The sequence below is a fragment of the Calidris pugnax genome, unplaced genomic scaffold (genome assembly GCF_001431845.1).
Source record: "Calidris pugnax isolate Ruff unplaced genomic scaffold, ASM143184v1 scaffold73, whole genome shotgun sequence".
NCBI lineage: Eukaryota > Metazoa > Chordata > Aves > Charadriiformes > Scolopacidae > Calidris > Calidris pugnax.
Window position 1 is genome coordinate 1153947 of NW_015090806.1, and position 23412 is coordinate 1177358.

General features: G+C 41.6%; 2 protein-coding genes across 2 annotated transcripts; both read left to right on the top strand.

Annotated features, from left to right (window-relative positions):
• Nucleotides 1-1710: 1710 nt before the first annotated feature.
• Nucleotides 1711-11324, top strand: LOC106885810 (cytochrome P450 2K1-like). The gene is made up of 9 exons (XM_014938307.1): nt 1711-2077; nt 3463-3625; nt 4870-5019; nt 6080-6240; nt 6901-7074; nt 8643-8784; nt 8957-9141; nt 9374-9515; nt 9695-11324. Exons 1-9 carry the CDS (start codon nt 1892-1894, stop codon nt 9880-9882), a joined length of 1491 nt encoding a protein of 496 aa, XP_014793793.1. The 5' UTR covers nt 1711-1891; the 3' UTR covers nt 9883-11324.
• Nucleotides 11325-11609: 285 nt separating this feature from the next.
• Nucleotides 11610-21713, top strand: LOC106885811 (cytochrome P450 2K1-like). Its single transcript, XM_014938309.1, has 9 exons — nt 11610-12598; nt 13535-13697; nt 14246-14395; nt 14688-14848; nt 15693-15866; nt 16472-16613; nt 17284-17468; nt 17662-17803; nt 20437-21713. Exons 1-9 carry the CDS (start codon nt 12413-12415, stop codon nt 20622-20624), a joined length of 1491 nt encoding a protein of 496 aa, XP_014793795.1. The 5' UTR covers nt 11610-12412; the 3' UTR covers nt 20625-21713.
• The last annotated feature ends 1699 nt before the right edge of the window (nt 21714-23412 follow it).

Consider the following 23412-nt stretch of genomic DNA (forward strand, 5'->3'; position numbering starts at 1 on the left):
TTGGTCACATCTCTACAGGAATCCAGATACTTGAGTCAAGGAGAAGGGGCTCAGTCTGGGGACCTCACCTCACAAAGCCTTCATGTTTTTACCTCAACGTCATGTATAATTTAGTTCTCTACACTTCTATCAGAAAGCTCTTCCAAACACTGTTCTGAAGGCTGCAGCTCATCTTCTCTGGTCAGTTGCAATCCAGCTTTCTCTGGTCAGTCTCAATCCAGCTTTCACCCTGGATGATTTCTTCTCCATGGCTTCGTCTTTTAATACCTCCTTCTCTGCTGCTCACTTCCTTAAACTCTAAAACACGCAAGTCAGACTGTACCTCAGCCCTCTTTCTTCAACCAACATAGGTTATCTTTTCCCAATTTTCCCCTCATACTTGGCGATTTTACCTCAATGTCATGTACAATTTAGTTCTCTACACTTCTATCAGAAAGCTCTTCCAAACACTGTTCTGAAGGCTGCAGCTCATCTTCTCTGGTCAGTTGCAATCCAGCTTTCTCTGGTCAGTCTCAATCCAGCTTTCACCCTGGATGATTTCTTCTCCGTGGCTTCGTCTTTTAATACTCCTTCTCTGCTGCTCACTTCCTTAGACTCTAAGACATGCAAGTCAGACTGTATCTCAGCCCTCTTTCTTCAACCAACATAGGTTATCTTTTCCCAATTTTCCCCTCATACTTGGCCCCCCATTCAGAGATAACCATACAAGCCTTTGTCTCCACCTTCCTTCCTGAATTGGTTACAGTTGGATGTCAAAGGCAATTGCCACAGATGAAGATACAGGCCCTACTGTAAAACTGGCTATAGGTTGCCTTGTTCAAACAGCAGTGTTGGACTAGATCATAGAATTATAGTATATTTTGCATTGGAAGGGACCCTTAAAGATCATCTAGTCCAACCCCACTGCAATAAGCAGGGACATCTTCAACTAGATCAGGTTGCTCAGAGCCCTGTTCAATCTGACCTTGAATGTTTCCAGAGATGGTGCATCTACCACCTCTCTGGGCAACCTGTTTCCAGTGTTTCCCCAAAGATGACCTCCAGAGTTCCCTTCCAGCCTCAACCATCATGTGAAAATCAGGAACATGCAAGGCATGGATTATCTAACCAGTTTCAACTTCTGTTTTTGGAAGTGAAGGTGCTCCTTGCCCTCTCTTCATTTTAAAGGAAGCTGAGGTTTAGATCAATAGATCAATACAGACCTCACAATTTTACCAGATCAGTCTGACCCTATATTTTGCTCTGCTTGAACTCCTGTTAGAACAAAAGATGTGTGTGCCACAACAAATTATTCAGCTAGTTCAGAGGAGCTTGCCACGAAGTTCTTCCTCTCTTGACTACTTCTGATCAGTGCAGCTTTCTACTACAGGACCCACAGCACATCAAGGCCATACATTCACATTCAGGTTACCCAAGAGGAATCTTCACAACTATCTCAGATCCCTAGTCCTCTGAGCTTCTGCTCTTGTCAAGACCTGGCATCTCCAACATGTTCCATAGAGAAGGGAAAGCCTGAGCAACCAGTGGAACCTCTTCCTTCTTCTCCCACCTCCCCCCAGCCTCAAAGTTCAAGGCAGCATTTGGGTTACTGTTTCTAAATTGGACTTATACCTACAGATATCTCTGCCAACACACAGGACTAGTTTAGTAATCACCTATTAAACAGTAACCAGCATAGAGTTAAATGAGTGCCCAGGATGGTGAGAGGGCCTAGTAGGGATTTCAGAGGGGAAAACCCCAGATGGGCATTTCTACCTTTTCTTAGAGCTGAAGTTCATATCTCTGTATGTGTAGAAGTGCCTGTTAGTGCTTGAAACTCTTAACTTCTGACAGGACATTGCACTCTTTGCCTGAATTTTCATCTTCTCAGCTAAATCTTCGCTAAAAGACAATGGATTGGGTCGGTATTCTTCCTGCAGGGTTACTGTTTATACTCATTCTCCTGCTGATTCTGAAAAGACAACATGTTTGGAAGAGCCACACAAAAGGAAACTTCCCGCCAGGACCCAGGCCTTTACCCATCATTGGAAATCTGCACATCATGGATATGAAGAGACCTCACCTGACAATGCTAGAGGTAACTTCTGTTGTTCCTTTTCTTAGGGTCTCTGTCTAAGACAGTCACTGACCCCCCAAAAGGGGTATAATTTTTTCTCTGGACAAGACAATTCTACTGCAAAGGCAACATAACTAGTTACCTGGTCTTCCTGTCATCCAATCCAGTGTCAGTGCAGGGGAATTGACTTCCAGGCATATCAAAAGAATCAATCCATTTCTGTGGAACCCAAAAAATGCTAAGGTTCTCCAGACCAGGGTAACTAGAAGACAAGGGTCCTACAGTTCCTACAAGAACTTCTACCAGGGGCTGCTGAAATATTTAGGGAGGAGACCAGTACTTTCTGTGTATGACAGTCAGATAATGTATGATTTTTGGGATCCTCTCACTGCACTACACCTACAGTTCCCACAGGAACTTCCACCAGGGGTTGTTGAAACTTTTAGGGAGGAGACCAGTACTTTCTGGAGACTGATTGGTGGACTCAGCCATCAGGGAACCGGCAGAAAACAGCTTCTTGATCCCTTCCCTTTATCCTCACTGTGAAGGAGGAACTTTCCTGATTTCCCAAAGAAAGCAGGAAACAAACAAGCACTCCTTAATCTTTCATATCTAGTGGCAGTAAAATCCAGGATTTCAGGGCAGATGGTGTGTGACAGTCAGATAGTGTAATTTTCAAGGTCCTCTCACTGTGCTACTTCTCAGAGCCATGAACAGCAAACCTAAGAGCTTCAGACAGTTCCTGATGTACTACCACCTTAAGAACTGGTCTTGTTCTGTTGTGAAACATTTCCAACATAGCCACTATGAGCTTTCAGCTTCTCAATCAAAAGTTGCCTACATGGTCCATGTAGTGGACATAGTTACCTCATAGCCCAAAATGAAGCCATGAAGCCATTCTTAACCTGCCTTCCTGGATTTCATTCCCAAGTGAGTCATGATGTCTATTCCTGCCTGGTTGTGGCTGCACCTCTTGCACCTTGTTACTAAAGGCAGTAACTCCAGATGCACCTAAAAGCATAACTCCAGGTTTAAGAGCTGTTACTTATTATTCCAGCTGATTTCTACCTACCTGGATTTGTGTACCAGGAACTGAACAGCTTTTGCCACGATTACTGAGAAATTCCCTTTCTGTTTTTCTCTTCAAAGGAACACAGGGTCAAGCCTGTCTGCTCTTCAGCCTTTCCTTTAGCCCCTCTAAAATTCTGTTACCAAAATACCTAACAGAATAAGAGACCCCATTGTGAGTCTTTTTATTCATAAGAGCCCCAAGATTTGTATGATAAACTCTCCACATTTTGGACAGGGAAAGAAAAGCCAGTGTTGTGCAGGAAAAAGAACATTAAACTTGCTGAAAATAATCTGAAAATAATCTTCTTTTTTTTTGTCCCCTTTCATACCACTAGCTATCCAAAACGTATGGCCCAGTCTTCAGCATTCAAATGGGACCAAGCAAAATGGTGATTCTATCAGGATATGACACAGTTAAGGAAGCTCTGGTGAACCAGGCGGATGCATTTGCAGGGAGACCTAAAATACCAATCCTTGAAGAAACAGGAAAAGGAAACGGTGAGGGTGCTGTTCTGTTGCCCATATACCTGCCTGCTGCAAAGGCAGAGGAGAGGTGAATGCAGAATGGCTCACTTTGTTTTGCTAAGCATTTACACATAAACATGTAATTTAGAGGTCTGAATCTGCAGCTGAGTCTTCATGTTGAGGTGACATGTTGAGGAGCTGACATAGGGGTATCTCCTGATCTCTTCTCACAAAGACCACCCTTGTTGCTGCCCAGCTACCAAAACCTTGCCACAAAAACCCAATAGCAGCTGGCAAAGAGGTATCTACTACATCAGCAGCACTATCTTCAAATACTCCTTGTGAGATTGACATTACTGGATGTTCATTTAAAATTTTCCAGTTAAATTTACATTTGAGATTAATTCTCTCTTTAAGAGAGAATAAACAATAACCCAAAACTTTAGTGTGCTTCCCCAGAGGGAGATCACTCTTGTTCTGAGTTCTTCTGGTGCAGCTTTCACTCTCCACAGATGTTAGACCCTGAACCTGATCTTTTGATTCCCATAAATATTGTTGGGAAAACAGGGAAATGAGAGATTGTCACCTTCTGGCAGGAAAGCAAAGGTGAGCACGTTTGTATCTTGTGACCAGCTGGGAGTAAGCAATGTATCATTAAATGCCAACCTATCTGCAAATGTTTTCTTTCCTCACTAGGGATAGATTCTTCAATAAGATTTGAAGAAAGAATAAGTGATCATGATAGGTGCAAGGAGAGTAAATAGCAGCACCACCCATGACTGAAACTTCTCTGCAGATGCCATTGAGAATTCTCTGCAGCTTCTCTAGTGTGTAGGGGGGAAGGGATTACCTCCAAGTGGGGATATTTTCCAAACAGATGTCCATATTTGAGGTTTCCTTTACTCTCTACAGTCTATGTGAGAATACAAGTCCTCTTAAAAGAGGCTGCATCTTACCTAAGGGGAAGATCTTAGGTTAATGTGCCCACTCATCATCCCAGGTGATGTCCCAGAGGCACAAATCTCACTCTCTGTTCTAATCAAAGCTGAATAAATGTCCTCGTGTCTCAGGGTACCTCAGGACAGTGACTGCTTCCCTCAGAATTTTCTCCTCACATATATTTCCTATCTTATTTCATTCTACTTGGGGACAAAACATGTCTTTAGAGCTTGACAGGTTTCCTGCGAGCACTCACCTTTACCATGATTCAGTGTAGATGAAGAATGTTTGCTCTTATGACAAAATTTTTATTTCTGTGTTTTCATTTTCCACTTCAGGACTTATATTTTCTGATGGAGAAAACTGGAAAGTGATGCGAAGATTTACTCTTACAACCTTACGAGACTTTGGAATGGGCAAGAAGGCTATAGAGGATCGTGTTGTAGAAGAGTACAGGTGCCTGGGGGACATCATTGAGGCACAGCAAGGTGGGGGAAATCTTACCTTCATAACACACTGATTTTGCTCAAGCCTCCTAAAAAAATGCCAAGGGTCAAGGAAGAAAAATCTCTGAACTCTCAGAGATCTATCTTTCTCCAGCATCCATGTTCCAAGGAGTTTATATGAGCTGTCTGTCTCTGTCTCTCTACCTCGCAATTGCCTGACATGCAAATTAAAAGCATTCATTGAGGCACTGGAAGTCAAACAGGGAGTCAGACATCAAACAGCACATCTGAGAAGAGTAATTTGTTCCTCCATGTGCAGCGCCTTTGATTTAGTGGCATTGGGAGAGCAAAAGACTGTTGCAAGGACTTGCATACCCATACTAAAAATTGATTGTTTGTAAAGTCACATGTCTAGGGAAGCCCTTCCAAGAGGAGGCAGAACACCCAGCTGCACATTTCACCAGCATCATCCAAGATCATCTCTCACCAGGCTCAGTTACCGACAGCAGGACTTCAATAGGTAGCTCTTTCGATCAAGCAGACTTGGGATAAAACCACATTTCTACATCACCATTCTAGTCCAGGCTTCAAGTCCTTGACCTTGAACCCCTGAAAGCAGGAGCTGCATCCAGCTGCAAAGGGGATGCACCAGACAGCTGTAGAAGCCCAGCAGGAGAGACTGAGAGACCAGGAGCTTCTCATTTAGGAGACTGATCTAAAGGGCCTAAAGGTACACAGGCCAACTCAAAGAATACCAGTGATAAGCCATGGCACTATTTGGGGAAATGGCAATGCTGAGATTCTCTTATACCAGGAAACTTTAAGATCATGTGTGCCCAAAAGAGCAGCCTGGGGTAGGACCACAAACACTCAGGGCCACAATAGCCTTGGAGAAAATGGAAGGGGAGCACAAAAGACTTGCCTTCAGTCTCTGTTCTGTCGAAATGCTGCTTGGGACGCGCAAAGCCTGAGATGGGGGAGCCTTTCCTCCTGCCAGCTCTGTACCTATCATGTCCCAGACTTCACTCAGCCTCTGCACACTATGTTAATGAATTAGAATAACTATTGACTTTGTTGTTTGCACCACCTTTTCCCATGCTAGGGAAGCCCCTTGAGATAACTCTGATGATGAATGCCGCTATTGCTAATATCATTGTATCCATACTGCTTGGGAAGCGATATGACTACGAAGACCCGACATTCAAAAAGCTCCTGACACTGGTGCATGAAAATATCAGGCTATTTGGAAGTCCATCAGTTTCGGTAATTCATACAGTTTGAATATTGCTCTTCAAAAGCATGATTATACAGTGGTATACAGAGGCACACCTCTCCAACAGTGATCTTTGCAACACATCTATCTGTACATCACAAATGCACTCTGAAAGGGCAGAAAGTGGACCTCTGATACTATTTATGGATTTCTCTTAGCAGCAATTATAAGGGAAATTACAAGTTCCTCCTTTCATGAAGAAATGAACAACATGTAATATGATACAAGGATTTTTTCCCCTAGACATAGAAGTGGTGATTATTGCCATCTCCCATTACAAACCAGGTCAAAATCAGTGTGGGAATACCTGTAGCTGCCTCTTAAACTTGACACTCCTAAGTCCAACTGGATAGGGAGGGGAGAATTCTCTAGGAGTGGAGAGGTAGGAAATTGTGTCAAGGACATATTCACAAATGTGGGATTTCTAGGCCCTCATCAACCAGTGAGATTAATATTCGGTGTAAGAGGGAATGTATTTCAACCATTTTACACAGTTGTCCAGGAAGAAGTAGGACAAAGGAACACATTGCATCTTGAGTATAAGGCCATACACCATTTTCTGTAAGGGCTTTTCTTAATATATGCTGTTGAACTGTGGTACATCCGTTTAGCAGCTGTTTTTTCTTCATTGTTATCTCTGTATCTTGCAGATTTACAACATGTTCCCAGTTCTTGGATTCCTCCTGAAGGACCACAAAATTTTTAAGCAGAATGTAGAAGAAATCAATGCTTTTATCAAGGTCACTTTCATAGAACATCTTAAAGTTCTGGACAGAAATGACCAGCGGAGCTTCATTGACACTTTCCTTGTGAGACAACAAGAGGTAATAGAATCTTGGCAACTCCTTCAAATCTCCTTACTTTCCTTTCAAGGGTTGGTAGATAAACAAATGTTCTTCAGCAGAGTTCTGTCACTTGCAAAAGTCCTACCCAAAACTGTGGTCAGACTAAAAGACTGTGCAGTAAATATCTTTCATGTGTCCCCAGCAATTTATCAGGAAAATACAAAACACTATTTCAGGAAGCAAAGTATGAGAAGTTGTCTTTACCATAGTTTAAAATTTCTTTCTGTACCCCAGCATTTCTAACTCTTTTCTTAAATTCACATCCACCTTCATAGAGATATACCCAGTGAAAGCTCTAGGCCCAGGAATCTTTAGTACATATTTCTTAGTTGTAGTTGCAAGCTCACATTTACCTGCTTCAACAAAACTCTAGTCTTACAGTTCTTGTGAAAATGTCACAGTGTTTGTACCCAGCCCTCACCTCTATGTACTATGGCCTTGTGAGGTTTGACTCCTCACAAGGGGGGTCACCACCACTCATGAGACCTCACCTGGAGTACTGTGTCCAGCCCTGGAGTCCCCAACTTAGAAAAGACGTGGACCTGTTGGAATGGGTCCAGCAGAGGGCCACGAAGATGATCAGAGGGATGGAGCACCTCCCCTACAAAGACAGGCTGAGAGAGCTGGGGTTGTTCAGGCTGGAGAAGAGAAGACTCCAGGGAGACCTTCCAATATCTGAAGGGAGCTACAGGAGAGATGGGGAAGGACTCTGTCAGGAAGTGTAGTGACAGGACAAGGGGTAACGGTTTTAAATTGGAAGAGGGGAGATTTAGATTAGATACCAGGAAGAAATTCTTTCCTGTGAGGGTGGTGAGGTGCTGGAACAGGTTCCCCAGGGAAGCTGTGGATGCTCCATCCCTGGAAGTGTTCAAGACCAGGCTGGATGGGGCTTTGAGCAACCTGGTCTGGTGGGAGGTGTCCCTGCCCAGGGCAGGGGGGGGGTGGAATTTGGTGATCTTTAAGGTCCTTTCCAACTCTAACCATTCTATGATTCTATGACCACAGTTCTGCTATGGCAAAAGCATGAGGTGGCTGCTGGATTACAGGGGAATATGAACTACCTTTCTTGGCTCTCTTTTGATGCTAGTGGCAGGTAAAGGCAATATCATCATGGGCCAAGTCTCTACTACCTCTTGAGTTCATGTCAAAACCCGGCTCTGGCAGAAAATTTATTGTTCTTCCCAACAAATCTCATCCTGCAAGATGCTCTGTTCCATGACCCATGGACAGAAAAACTCTGAAACAAATGATTGAATCACGTGGGAGGCCCCAGTGACTGGCCACTCTTTTCCAGAATATTCTTGTTATCACTGACATTATCGTAGCTGAAGACCCATGTTGGCTTGAGTATGTGTTCTTGTGGGCAGCACAGGCAGTCCAAATACTCTTATCTCAAAACTCAGCATAGAACAGGTTTCTCAAGGCATCCCACTCTACACTTAACTGCCCCTGAGGGCTGCATATGAAGGCTTTTCCCTGATCTCCCATGAGAACATGCCTTACAGAATCTTTAATTAGCTGATGTTATTATTGTTTCATATCTTTAGGAGAATGGAAAGGCCAATGGATATTTCCATAATGAAAATTTAACTGCACTTGTGAGAAGTCTGTTTGCAGCTGGCATGGAGACCACGTCCACCACTTTGCGCTGGGGTCTTCTGCTCATGATGAAATACCCTGAAATTCAGAGTAAGTGGAAACTAGGCAATCAGCAGCTTCCTTCTCATCAAGTAACCTCAAATGTGACTTCTTATTGAGCAGGGCTGAAAAAAAACTTGAAGTCTCCACATTTCCCTTGTTCTCGCAGCAAAAAGAGACATTCAAGTGATCTATCAATGTATGGTCTTTATTTCTTTCACAGAAAAAGTCCAAGATGAGATAGAGCAAGTGATAGGGTCAAACCCTCCCCGAATTGAGCATCGAACTCAAATGCCATATACAGATGCTGTTGTCCATGAAATTCAAAGATTTGCTAATATCCTGCCAGTGAACTTGCCTCATGCAACTACTGCAGATGTGACCTTCAAAGGCTATTTCATTCCCAAGGTGAGACAACTTCTGCATTACTTTTCTTCCCTCTGTCCCCAGTGAACACTTCTCCCTTTCAAGTCCTGCTTGTGTTCAAGGATGTTTGCTTACCCCAGGAGTTCTCACAGCCACTTTGGCAGGACCTCTCCTATTAAATTGGGGTTTTTGAGCTCCAAAAGTCACCAGCACTCTGGTTGTTGTGACAGCAACACCATCCTCAGTTCAATAACTGCTCTGCCTTGGCTTGCAGGGAACCTACATTGTCCCCTTACTGGCCTCTGTCCTGCGAGACGAATCCCAGTGGGAGAAACCAGACATGTTCTATCCTGAGCACTTTCTTGATGCCAATGGAAAATTTGTGAAGAAAGATGCTTTTATGCCTTTTTCAGCAGGTATATTTCATTTTGGTTTTAGGGCTCTGAGGGGAATTGGACATCTAAGACTCCTTTCCCTCTCCTCTCCTCTCCTCTCCTCTCCTCTCCTCTCCTCTCCTCTCCTCTCTCTCTTTTGACAACAGCTCAAGAAGCAGCTCCCACTGACTTTCTTATGGTCATTTTGCATTTTGTTCCAGGGCGGAGGACCTGTGCTGGAGAGACTCTTGCCAAGATGGAGCTCTTCCTCTTCTTCACCAGCCTCCTGCAGAGGTTCACCTTCCACCCTCCCCCCGGAGTTTCCATCTCAGACCTGGACCTGTCTCCCTCTATTGGGGTCACCGTCCCCCCAGTGACTCATGAGATTTGCGCAGTGCCACGCTCCTAGGGCTTTTCTGAGTCATCTCCTTTTCCTGAAACACCCAAATGAACTATCTCTGTCTCTAGTTCCATGTGGGAAGTTTGGTACTTCTGAATCTAGTAGGGATTGGCACCTTGGCTTGTAGCCAGAGGCATCTCTCCCACCACTACAGCAGGGGGAAGTCCTCACTTTCAGCGACTCCTGGAAAAGGAAGGTGGTGGTCATTGTGAGGATTAATCCCACAAGGGACATGAACAACAAATTCGATTTCATTCTGTCCTTCCCTATCACCTCTGCATGTTCCACTTGATGAAAGAGGTCAGAGCCAGTCTCTGGGTCAAAATTCAAAAGGTACTGCATTGATCTATACACACTCACACACAAAAACCCAAGAGCTTTCACCTTCCACGCCTTCAGCACAGTTACATGCAAACTGCCAATGGAAAATGGTCCATTACACAATTTATCCCCACACCAGTTCTCTAAATATCACTTAATAGCTCAACCTGAGATAAGGAAACATCAGACGTTCACCCAATGCAGAACAGCAATGCAGATGCATAGAGGGCTCTCAGGTTATATGCTGTCTGGAAGTTAAAATTAATTTATTTTACTACAGAATAATGTGTATATTAATGATAAAAATAAAAGCACAGCAGAATAAAAAGTAATTCTCCATTTCAAATCAAACTTTCACACTGAAATGGCTTCTGGGGATGCATCCTTGACTGGAACACACAACTAGTGCTGTGGTCCCAGCAGGAACTGAGCAAACCAGTACTTCTGTGGCACCTCTTAGGCCTCTCAAACTTATTTCTCATACATCCCTGCTGTAGCTTTTTAGTCATGAGAATAAATTGTCTTAGTATAAGATAATAAGTCACAAGAAGTCTTCTTAGATTTTAGTAGGGCTTTTGACACTATCTACCATGAGATTCTCATAGACGAGTTGTTGATATATGGGCTGGATGAGCAGGCAGTGAGGTGGGTTGAAAATTTGCTGAAAATCCAGGCCTAGAAGCTAGTGATCAGTGGTGGGAAGTCCAGTTTGAGTCCAGTAACTAGCAGGCTAACCCAGAGGTTAATACTGGGTCCAGTCCTGCTAAAAGTCTTCATAAACAATGTAGATGATACGGCAAGTTTGCTGATGACACCAAACTGGAAAGGGTGGTTGATACACCAGAAGGCTGTGCTACCATCTAGAGGCACCTCAACAGAATGGAGAAATGGACTGACAGGAACCTCATGAAGTTCAACAAGGAGAAATGCAGAGTACTGCACCTGGGGAAGAACAACCTCAGGCACCAATATATGCTGGGGGCCACTCACCTGGAAAGCAGATTGACAGAAAAAGGCCTGGGGGTCCTGGTCCACACCAAGTTGAGCATGAGGCAACCATGTGCCATTGCTTCAAAGAAGGCTATTTGTACTCTGGACTGCATTAGGAGGAGTGTGGCCAGCAGGTTGAGGGAGGTGATCCTTCTCCTCAGCTCAGCACTAGTGAGCCCACACCTGGAGTGCTGCGTCCAGTTCTGATATCACCAGTATAAAAAAAGATATGGGCATACTGGAGGGAGTCCAGCAAAAGACCACAAAGCTGCCGAAGGGACCGGAGCATTTCTTATACAAGGAAACACTGAAAGAGTTGGGACTGTTTAGCCTAGAGGACAGAAAGCTCAGGGGGATTTTATTAATATATGTATAAACTCCTGGACAAAGGGTAGGAGGAAGACAGAGCCAGGCTTTTTTCAGTGGTGTTCAATACCAGGACCAGAGGCCATGGGCACAAAGTGAAACACAGGAGATTTCTTCTGAACATCAGGAAATACTTTCTTACCGTGAGAGGGACCGAGCACTGGCACAGGTTGAGCAGGGAGGTCATGGAGTTTCCTTCCTTGGGGATATTCAAAAACCACCTGGACATAATCTAGGGCAACTGGATCCAGCTGGCCCTGCTTGAGTAGAGAGGATGGACAAGATAACTTCCAGAGGTCCTTTTCAACCTCAATCATTCTGTGATTCTGTGATTTGAAGTTCCCAATTAATTCAATGGAAGCAAAGTTATATCAATTCCAAAGCACTTTAAAAAAAAAGAAATCTCTGTGCATTAATCACTTGGACATTGGCATTTTGATTTCAGTTCTCATAATATCAAGGCTGTGCCTGTACTAATGACGAAAATATATCTAATCAGTAACCTGAATAGAATGCAGACTTTATAACTTTTATAGCAAACACCAGGTTGATGACCTCCTTGAAACCTTGTGGTTTTCCGTGTTCTTGGACTTTCATACTTGGACAGTGAGCTACATGCTCATCCAATCACACACATTTGGCTAGCAAACATTACTTGTCTCTGTAGTGAACTGAGGATTCATTAGCAAGTACAAGGGAAGACAACAAAACCAGCCACCAATTGCAAGAAAAACATACCCGTCACTGGGAAAGAGGTTTATGGAGTAGTACAAACATCTCAGGAAGTTTTTGCTGGAGGACAGAGATTCAGATTCCACATTTTCTTTTTTCTCATCCGTAGCAAATACTTGGCTGAATAGAGATGGAGTGGAGCAGCTGCACTTCCATTGGTTTAGTGTTCATCCTGTCTTTTCTATCCATTTTGAAAGTGGGAATTTTCTGGAATAACCACCGGAGAAAGAAGTTTCCTCCAGGACCAAGAGCACTACCTATCATTGGAAATCTCCATATGTTCGATTTGAAGAGACCCTACAAAACTTATCTACAGGTAGCCATTATCTTTTCTATTGGTTCCATAATTGCACATATCACCAAGCCCCATAGTCAGAGAGTTTCTCCTACTGCAACTGACATGTTGCATCCCCAGACGACCCGTAGCAAGGGACAGGAGACTGTTATTTGAGCAGAAAACTTTGAATGCAGTGAGATTTGTTCTTTATCATAATACTTTCTCTGTGCAACTTCATGTGTCTAGGTTTCAGCATCAAACAACTCTCAAAATAATAAGTAGTATTAATAGCAAGAGCTTATCTTATTTTTTGCATTTTAATTTTGAGAAAAATGTAACTGAATAAGGAGTGATTTTTGATATGTGGTCTACCTCCCTCCACCTTCCACTGATCGATGTGTCTGGGGTTGTGACTGCAGCCTTCCACCTTCACTGATTTAGCAGCCCTTCTCCTCTCCCTTTCCTCCTTTCTTTTCTCCAAAAGCTGAAGATAACTATATACTCTTAATATTCAGAGCCCACAGTTGCCAGAATAAACAACAAAGATCTAAGCAAATCAAGGTAACAAATCTTTTGGATTTTTTCTAGTGCTTTCTTTACATAGTTTATTGTAAGACTTCCCTAGTTTTGAGTCAGAAGACTTCTATGAACGTGGTCCTTTCTTAGAGATTTTTCTGCTTAGGCATTGAAATTACATGTCCTCCTTGTTGATGATTTTAAAAGGGTTAATTTCACCTACATATCTCTACGTATGTTACATCCACAAATCAAAAGACAGACCAGATGCAGTATCTGGCAAATCACTGTAGCTGCCCAGTGCAGCCTAATTGTGTTGGCAAAAGCAGGCTGCCTCTTTTTTCAGGCCAACAGACCCAATGTGTCTCTGCTATAATTCAGTGAATCCATTCTAATGGAGGAGTTGAGTTTCTTTGTAAACTGTAAAAGCTGTAAATCACTGTTATCTTCTTCTGACAGCTGTCAAAAATATATGGTCCAGTCTTCAGTGTTCAGATGGGGCAAAGGAAAATAGTAGTGATTTCTGGGTATGAGACAGTGAAGGAAGCTCTTGTAAACAAGGGAGATGCATTTTCAGAGAGACCTAAAATCCCAATTTTTGAAGATTTGACCAGAGGAAATGGTAAGATGGTTTTATTTCTCCTCATCAGCTTGACTTGGACAAATTCAAGAATAATTCTGTGTGCATCTTTTGATCATATTATTGCATGTAAGCTTTCTTTATACCTTAATTTCTTGAAAAAATATAACTGAAGTCGTTAGTTACATGGTGTAACAATTTAAGTGAAAAAAATGATTGAGGAGGCTGCACGTTTCTCCTGCAATCATCAGAGACATGAGATCTCAGTTAATTCCACTTCCAAAGTATGACAATCAGCGGTTTGAACTTGAGTTTCCAATCCCCTCTTTCTTTCAGTCACAAGTGTCTCTCAGAGAAGTATATTCTTCTATGATTAATAACTCTTAAATTGTTCGTTCATCCTTTTTTTGTGTGTGTGTGTCATAAACCTATTCTTGACATCTCAAAATACTTAAGGGAAGGTTGTTTTTTCCTCAGCCAGATGTAACTAACTTGCTTTAAAAGTGACAGCTACTAAATATCTACGTTATTTGTCTACAAATTAGTTATTACAAATCTTCTGCCACCTTGAAATGTTCTCTTTGTATCAGGGATTGTTTTTGCTCATGGTGAAAACTGGAAGGTGATGCGAAGATTTACTCTCACAACCCTACGAGACTTTGGAATGGGGAAAAGGGCCATTGAGGACCGTATTGTGGAGGAATATGGGTATCTGGTCGACACCATTGGGTCACAAGAAGGTGGGTAGATGATTCATTCTTCAGACCTTTGAGTTTTTGTTCAAGTACCCAAAGGCTTGCCAGTAACCTTCTCGAGTTCAGACTTCTGTAAGAAATGTACTTCAGTCTGAATCAATTTGATGAATTTGGCTCCTCTGGTGTTTTTGTGTCTTGGCATGGTATTCTAACATTGAATAATAATCAATATTAGCAATCAATCATGACAAATAAACAGCAATACATAGCATTAAATTTACATTTACAAATTACATCTCTTGCCACAATGTAATATATTTTTTTATTCATTGTATAGGAAAGCCCTTTGATGCTAGTAAAATGATTAATGCAGCAGTTGCTAACATAATTGTTTCAATACTACTTGGAAAACGATTTGACTACAAAGACTCCAGATTTGTGAGGCTTCTACAACTGACCAATGAAAACATGAGACTTGCTGGGAAACCTCTGGTTACGGTAATGATAAAAATTTTTATGTTGCTGTTCCACTGGATGCCAAGGGAACACAGTAATACTGGTAGTCAATTGTTTCTATTAAACAGAAAAATCTGAAGCCTTGAGAGATAATAGGTTTACAAGCACTTTCTGGGGCACAACAAAGCTTAAAAGACAGTTTGGGAATCTTGAAGCCAACAGTTTTTAACTGTTAACCCCCAGTCTGTCAAAAACATACTTAAGCTATTGTTTGAAGGGTCCTAAATCTGGTCTAAAAAAACCCCAAACCACATAGTGCATGAACAGGAAAATATGGTTCATATGTATAAAGTGACCAGGCAAAACAGTGCAGAACGTGAGGCAGAGAGAAGCCATAGAGTATGTGGTCTACCTGGACAGCATAGCCCTGACAGAAAATCTGTTTTTCCGTGCTTCTAATACACCGAAACCTCTCAATGAACAATAAATACTCTCTGATACTCACATGCAATGCTGCTGCAAACCAGATTCATTTCTGTTCCTTTAGACTTTGAAACAGAAAAAAAAATAGTGGAAGAGCTTTTTAAAACAATAAAAAAAAGTTGTGGCCAACATTTACATCTCCCTTGTGGCAAGTTGCAGGTGTTTGATATCTGCACTGCCCTTCAAAATAGTAATTAGGGGCTGAGAGGTTTCCTTTTATTCTGTGGTCCTTCATGAATTTTCTATCATTAATTTGTCCAGTCATTTTTTTCATATTCTAAAGAACAAAGTGTTAATGCTAAGTCTCTGGGTTTGTACCCCAATACAATATTATTAATTTGTTCCTATAGTGTTTTCAGACCTCGGGCCAGAAAATTCTCTCTAACATCTTTCACTCTTCTAGATGTACAACATCTTCCCATACCTTGGATTCCTCCTAAGGGCTAACAAGGCTCTTCTCAAAAACAGACATGAATTCAATGATTATATACAAACTACTTTTGTCGAAAACCTCAAAACCCTGGACAAAAATGATCAAAGAAGTTTTATTGATGCTTTCCTGGTTAAACAGCAGGAGGTAACTCATCTTTTCTCATTTGTTCCAAATTTATGGTTATATGAAGACATTCGCAACTTCCTTTCAGTCCTTATAATTATAGTTACATTTCTTTAGGGAATGTATCTTTGACAAAACACATATAACAAACCTGTAGAGTCAAATAGATATTTGACTCTGTTGCAGTTCCAAACCTTTTAATCAGTAAACATTTACCTTTATTGACGCTTTTCTTCAGACTATAACAATATATTTACAGAGGCTGCATCTTTTCATCTGCTCTCTCTGTTGTCCTGGACCTTCTGGCTCTTTCAAAAACATAATGCATTACAGAACAAAAATGCTACCTGGGCTTTACTGGGATCTTTATCTGGGGTCTCTGCTATGTCTGGGTTACCTTCTTCATAGAGAAACCAGCTCTCTTTGCAGCTAGCCCTAGTAAATGCAGAGATCATGTAAACGTGTGTCAACACTCTTCTCCAGGTACAAGCCCAAAGCTTTTCTTTGTCTTTCACATTTTTTTAAAAATATAGGATTTGATTATTAGTAAACTTTTATCTACATAAATTGCATTTTCACATGGAAGCTTTAAGTTTTGATCCTTTTTTCTCAACCACTCCTTTCAGGAGAAATCCACTACCAATGGGTATTTCCATAACGAAAACTTGCTAAGCTTGGTAAGCAATTTGTTCACTGCTGGTGTTGAGACGATTTCCACCACACTAAACTGGAGCTTTCTGCTGATGCTGAAGTACCCTGAAGTTCAGAGTAAGTGTTTTTATGGCAGATGCTGTCACAGTCAGTGCATTAGGAACCAAACAGGAACATGGAGGGTCAACATATCTATTAATACATCGTTAAAAAAAGCCAAGATTTCCAGTTAATTATTGTCTAGGTATTGCTGTGCCCTGTGGTTCAGACGCAGTGAAAGGCACGCTAATTGGCCTACCGGTGTATTATAAACAGAGTGTTTATGTGCCAGGTTTTCAGCTCATAAAATCTCATTAATTAAAAAGAGAGCTGTCCTGTGTTGGCCAATGAAATTGTTCCAGGTTTCCCTTAGAAACAGGCTGTTGATAAACCAAAGACCCTGTTCAGATCTTAAATGGTCTGTACTGAGGCTTTAAATAAGATTCAGGGAATTGTTCTTTGACGTGTCCGTTCCAGTTTTTGGTACAAGGTTGTTAGGAGTCAAGTGGGGTTTTTGAGACACCTCTTGGCCAGAGTAAGAAACTTTAGGCAGAGGAGAGAGCAAAAAAATACAAGTCTTTAGGTTTCTTATTGGTAAAGAGATAATCAAACATTCTAGTTATGTCCACTAAAAAAGTTTAGGGAGAATGTATGGGTTTCACTCAAGGTCTTTTGTGCTTTACATCAGTAAACCACAGAGTGTCTCATGTAAAGGATGTATCTTTCTTATAGTTGATTTTTTCCCCAGGAAAGGTCCAAGAGGAGATAGAGCGAGTGATAGGGTCAAACCCCCCCCGGATTGAGCACCGAACTCAGATGCCATATACGGATGCTGTCATCCATGAAGTTCAGAGGTTCGCTAATATCCTGCCATTGGATTTGCCTCATGAGACTGCTGCAGATGTCACTCTCAAAGGCTATTTCATTCCCAAGGTGAGATGACTGCAAGATTGTTTCTTTTAGCATTTCTTCTTCCTTGAACCTGGTTAATGTGATAAACATGAACTCTCTAATGAAGTCACATAACAGCAGTCAAAATAACCTCTTTCTCTGGGCTAACCATCTTGAAATCTTATTGCCACCACAGCATTTGTCCACAGATTAATTCCACTGTCTTATTTTGCAGGGAACCTACATCATCCCCTTACTGACCTCTGTCCTGCATGACAAATCCCAGTGGGAGAAACCAGACATGTTCTATCCTGAGCACTTTCTTGACGCCAATGGAAAATTTGTGAAGAAAGATGCTTTCATGCCGTTTTCAGCAGGTGCCTTCTCTTTTCCATTTACTGTTGTTGCATGAAAACTTTCTTCCATTTTCTTTCAATCATACAAGAGGCTTAAAATCAAATCTTTTCAAGTCTTTGCTAGTTCTGGCTTTGAATCACCATGCTCTGATTCAGGCAGTTTATAAGCTGCTGAATTTAACCAGGATTGAGAAAAATTTACATTCACAGCACTTTTGAAGAAAGGCTTATATAAAAATACAAGTCTTTAGGTTTCTTATTGGTAAAGAGATAATCAAACACTGTAGTTATGTCCACTAAAAAAGTTCAGGGAGAATTTATGGGTTTCACTCAAGGTCTTTTGTGCTTTACATCAGTAAACCACAGAGTGTCTCATGTAAAGGATGTATCTTTCTTATAGTTGATTTTTTCCCCAGGAAAGGTCCAAGAGGAGATAGAGCGAGTGATAGGGTCAAACCCCCCCCGGATTGAGCACCGAACTCAGATGCCATATACGGATGCTGTCATCCATGAAGTTCAGAGGTTCGCTAATATCCTGCCATTGGACTTGCCTCATGAGACTGCTGCAGATGTCACTCTCAAAGGCTATTTCATTCCCAAGGTGAGATGACTGCTGGATTGCTTCTTTTAGCATTTCTTCTTCCTTGAACCTGGTTAATGTGATAAACATGAACTCTCTAATGAAGTCACATAACAGCAGTCAAAATAACCTCTTTCTCTGGGCTAACCATCTTGAAATCTTATTGCCACCACAGCATTTGTCCACGGATTAATTCCACTGTCTTATTTTGCAGGGAACCTACATCATCCCCTTACTGACCTCTGTCCTGCATGACAAATCCCAGTGGGAGAAACCAGACATGTTCTATCCTGAGCACTTTCTTGACGCCAATGGAAAATTTGTGAAGAAAGATGCTTTCATGCCGTTTTCAGCAGGTGCCTTCTCTTTTCCATTTACTGCTGTTGCAAGTACAGATCTTAGAAAAGCACTAACTGTACCAGTGTTTTTCTATTTCTGAAGCCTGGCCTCCACACCGTCCTCTTCATGGGACCATTTCACAACCCGTATTTCACAGATTTCTCTGATAAGGGAGAGTACTCACAAACGTCTACTAATTCCTCCAGCCACTGGGTATTATTAGTTTCTCAGTATTCAACAATTATGAACGAGATGTTTTAATCCCTTCTTAAATAGGAGGGAGGTTTTCAGCAAATTCCGTGATGGTTTAGACAACAAATTTCTGCATTATGGTCTGTAGCCCACAACTGCTCCGTGGCCTGGGCTTCTCTGTTTCTGACTCATACCATACACAGCTGCATTGTGGTCTATGACCACACACAAAGCACACAGAAATGGTGGCCTCTGTGTGTTTCCTGGGGAACCATGTTCCATTTTCACACATTTCTTTTGAAAAGTCATGGATAACATCATCTGGGATCAAGACTTCATATACTGTGCCAACAAGGAGGAGTTGCCTTATATAAAAACCTCAAATTCTGTGTAAAATCAAAGGACAGAAAGGGGTTGCCTTTTGAGGCATCCACAGAGTGTGACACCTGCACCCATAAATCATGGGAGATCTTGACCCCCAGGATGATTGCTCCTTCTCTGGCATTTCCCCTGCTTTTCACATTCTGTTATTGCTCACTTAAGATCCTATACATCAGTCTCTGGCTAATTTGTCTATCACATCCACAACACTGCATTTTTAGAGACCCTATTTGTGTATTTTTAATTCTGCATGATATTTGAGTAAGATTTTTTTCCTTGTCATGTTCACCATTCAGCATATAGTAATTAAGCTTTTATTTTTTTTTCATAAAAGGGCTTATGATACTTCCAATTCACAAGCCTTCTTTTTCAGATTTAAGTCTAGATGTCCTAACTGAAAGCACATCCATGGAGTCCCAGATCTGGGCATTCACTGGAGGGCTTATTTCATAGCACAGCCATGAAAACTTTCTTCCATTTTCTTTCAATCATACAAGGGGGTTAAAATCAAATCTTTTTTCAAGTCTTTGCTAGTTCTGGCTTTGAATCACTATGCTCTGATTCAGGCAGTTTATAAGCTGCTGAATTTAACCAGAATTGAGAAAAATTTACATTCACAGCACTTTTGAAGAAAGGCTTATATTAGGGCTACATAGAATAACTCCACCTTCTTGCTCAGTGCCACTCTGGACAGCATTTGTGAGTCTCCAAGGTCTTTTCTGAAAAAGATTAATATAAAAAATTGCCTGTGACTAGACTAATAGAGCCAAAGTCTAGACTAAAGAGCCAGAGATGTTCTAGGATCCACAAATTTAACCAAGTAGAAGAAAAATCTAAAAGCAAAGAAGAATACAAATTATATTGAAAACTGGAATTCAGATTGTATTTCCATACATTTCTCATCAAATGTAAGCATTTAGAAAAAGGAAAAGGAAAAAAAATCACCAGGTGGCTAGTCGTCATAGCCCTGAAGACCATGTATCCTCTCTCTCAGATGTTTCTTGTTCTAAATAGACTCTTTATGCATAGCTAGGATATGACATTTCAAGTTTTCTACTCGTCTTCCTCAGAATAAGAGCTGCTCAGTGTTTTTTATTTCTTCCAACTATTGAAGAACCAGCTCCTGCTGACTCTCTTATGGCTGTTCTGCATTTCATTTCAGGGCGGAGGGTCTGCGCCGGTGAGACTCTTGCCAAGATGGAGCTCTTCCTCTTCTTCACCAGCCTCCTGCAGAGGTTCACCTTCCACCGTCCCCCTGGAGTTTCTATCTCAGACCTGGACCTCAGCCCTGCTATTTCATTTAACATCATCCCCAAACCCTATAAAATGTGTGCCGTATCACGTTCCTAGAGTTCTACTCAGCACCAGTTGGTTTTAAAAATGTTTAAATTACTTTTTCACTATAGCTGCCTTCTTAATTCTTTGGCCAAAATAATTCACAACATTACACCTTAATGAAGGTTTCCAGTAGTTCTAAAACAAAATGGTGTTCTTTTATTTTTTATTTATTGGGGGAGGGCTGAAGTGGACCAGAAGCGTGTGGACTAATTGATGAGTCACGGATCAACCTATTAGATCGCCTAACCTGGAGTAAATGATACAGACCCTCAGCTTTCACATTCTTATTTCAGTTTTCATTTGGTAATGTGTGTTTGTTGAAAGCATATCTCTCAGAAACACTCCCAAGTGCTGGTTTCTCCAAAGAGACATATAGACCATGAAGCTGTGCTCAGCTTCTGCTATCCTGCTCAAAGATAAGCACTGCAGAGCCTCTGTGGTGACTGTGGGATGTTCAGAGCTTCAGGTCTTCAGAACAGAAGGGTTGTTTAAGCTTGGCAGGTAGGTCGGTTTGAAGCTGGGTTGGATATACCAATGTTCTCCAATACCTCACTGTGGCTTCTCCCCCTGGCTTTTCTCCTCCATCCTTCCCCTCTTCAGAAGCATTCAGTCTCTGCTTCAGCCTAGGCAGTAATCAGTGCTGACCCTCTGTGGCATGCCATAAAGCTCAGCTTTTCTTACGTTAGCTATTTTACTTGGCACTAGAAGGAAAATATTCCCTGTTCTGCCCTTTCTCCTGAGAGTGTGTATTGAAACAAGACATTCATTCCTTTTCCTTGAAGGAGACCCTCCTCTGAACTTTCCCTTTCATTCATATGCCCTCTGAAGCGCCAACTGTGCCAACCGTACATCCTCATTATTGGGTACCATTTTGCATCTCAGGGGGAACAACTTTAAAACAACAGGGCTGCTGCACTGTAAGTTGGAATACTCCAGATCCTCACAGTCTCTGTTGCTGTTGTGAGGAAAACAAATATCACTTACAGGACATTTTCATCGTGATCTTATGTATGCCTGTCTTCTGAGCCATGTTTGCAGTTGGAGAAGGTGATGTTTTTCATCAGTTAGCTGATATCTGTGAAAATTACATTTTAATTAGCTTTACCAGGAATAAAAATATATTTTTCATCCTCTGCCTCTGAATTTTAAATGTAAAAAACAGTTCTGAGAGTATGGGAGGGTTCCACTGCAGGCAAGGTTTGAAAAAGAGAATCACTGTAGAAAAGGTATTAGACGCTGGTGAGCACATTTCATGTTCTGAAGCTGTTCTTTTTCATATCATCAAAATACTCAAAACAAATCAGATTTTTGCATTCCTTGTTTCTATTAAACTTTAAACAAAACGTATTTATCTCAGTACTACAAGAAATCCAATGTAACAAGAAGCCTTGCATTTGTCTTATAAATATTCTGAAGCTGTATAAAGATAGTGATAGTTGAGAGCATGACTGCAGTGCATGAAGAGGTGGGAGGTGATATGGCTGCACCATGTTTTCCTGAGAGAGCTTCTGTTTGTACACACCAGCTAATCTCATCTAACCATCTTTGTACATATTGATTCACATTACCTCAATTAACCTCCTGTCTGAGGCTTTTCCACATATTTATCTTCAAAGACAGAACCAGATCAAAATGGATTATTTAGTCTTTTTCCAGCTCTAACATTTCAGAAAGAAAAAACTCACTCAGTTAAACACTATTTTTTCCCCTGGGGATTTGGAAATAAAATTATGAAAAGAATTTATTTTTTTCATGAGCAAAACAGGCCCCTGTTCTTTACACTACTTCTTGTCAGCAGTTGCCAACAGCCCTGGAGATGCTAAACCCCCATTTCTAGGTCTTTACTAATTCAGAAGATGGTCATCACCTGAAAGATGGCAGCATCAGACTGTGCTAGTTATAGCACAGTTTCTTGATGTTTGCAAGATCACCAGAAGGAACAACGTCACGGAGGCTGTAACCAGATAAGACCCACACACTGCAGAAGGCAGAACCCAGTTGTACTAGAAACAGGACATTCGTTGACATCTAATGCCCATGGTTATAATCCAAGAGTAATTAGCCTGATGTTGGCCTGCCCGATTGCTTTGGACAGTTTGGGTAGACACACTGGCTGACTGACTGCATCTCACCCCGAGAAGAAACAGAAACTCTCACTCCCCTACATGACACTTGCACCTGTAAAGTGGCAATTTCTTCTTCAATTGTCATTTCTTTCTCATTTCCCTGCTCTGTTCTGTTGAGTTTCTTCCAATGATGGAATGCTACAAGTCAGTCAAACAGCCCTGAAAATTTATTTCACAAATACAAATGTATCTGCCAGAGCCTATCATATGAAAGAAATAACATTTGTGTACTTGTTATAACAGATCCCTTCTCAGGAAAAACCTTAAGCCTAGTTGATCTGAGTCCAGAGGGTCATTAAAAATTTTCCTGAATATTCCGTAACTGGATAACCTCAGTAAATAAAGCATGCACTCGTGACAAAATAGCTGGTGCTTTTGTAACGGACCTTCTGACTTGCTATTAAACATTGCATAAACACTTTGTGCAAATTCCAGCTGTCAGAGGGCTCCCACCTCCTGGCAACAGTAAAAGGAAGTCAAAATTGACCGAGAGCCAAAATAGCCCAAGGTTGACACCATTTCAAGCCTCCGCATCTGTTCTGCCCTGTAGGCAGCATGGGAGTTGAGTGACATCCAGCATCCTCAGGGTGCCACCAGACACATCAGGGCTCATCCACCAAGTGCTGGTGCAAAGAACATTGTTGTTCACTGAGCGATCACAACAGAGTGTGTAG

Coding starts and splice junctions, on each gene's coding strand:
- LOC106885811 (XM_014938309.1), top strand. CDS start 12,413: ATGGAGTGGAGCAGCTGCACTTCCATTGGTTTAGTGTTCATCCTGTCT. Junction 15,867..16,471: donor TCCTGGTTAAACAGCAGGAG/GTAACTCATCTT, acceptor CACTCCTTTCAG/GAGAAATCCACTACCAATGG. Junction 16,614..17,283: donor GAAGTACCCTGAAGTTCAGA/GTAAGTGTTTTT, acceptor TTTTTTCCCCAG/GAAAGGTCCAAGAGGAGATA.
- LOC106885810 (XM_014938307.1), top strand. CDS start 1,892: ATGGATTGGGTCGGTATTCTTCCTGCAGGGTTACTGTTTATACTCATT. Junction 2,078..3,462: donor CTCACCTGACAATGCTAGAG/GTAACTTCTGTT, acceptor TCATACCACTAG/CTATCCAAAACGTATGGCCC. Junction 7,075..8,642: donor TCCTTGTGAGACAACAAGAG/GTAATAGAATCT, acceptor TCATATCTTTAG/GAGAATGGAAAGGCCAATGG.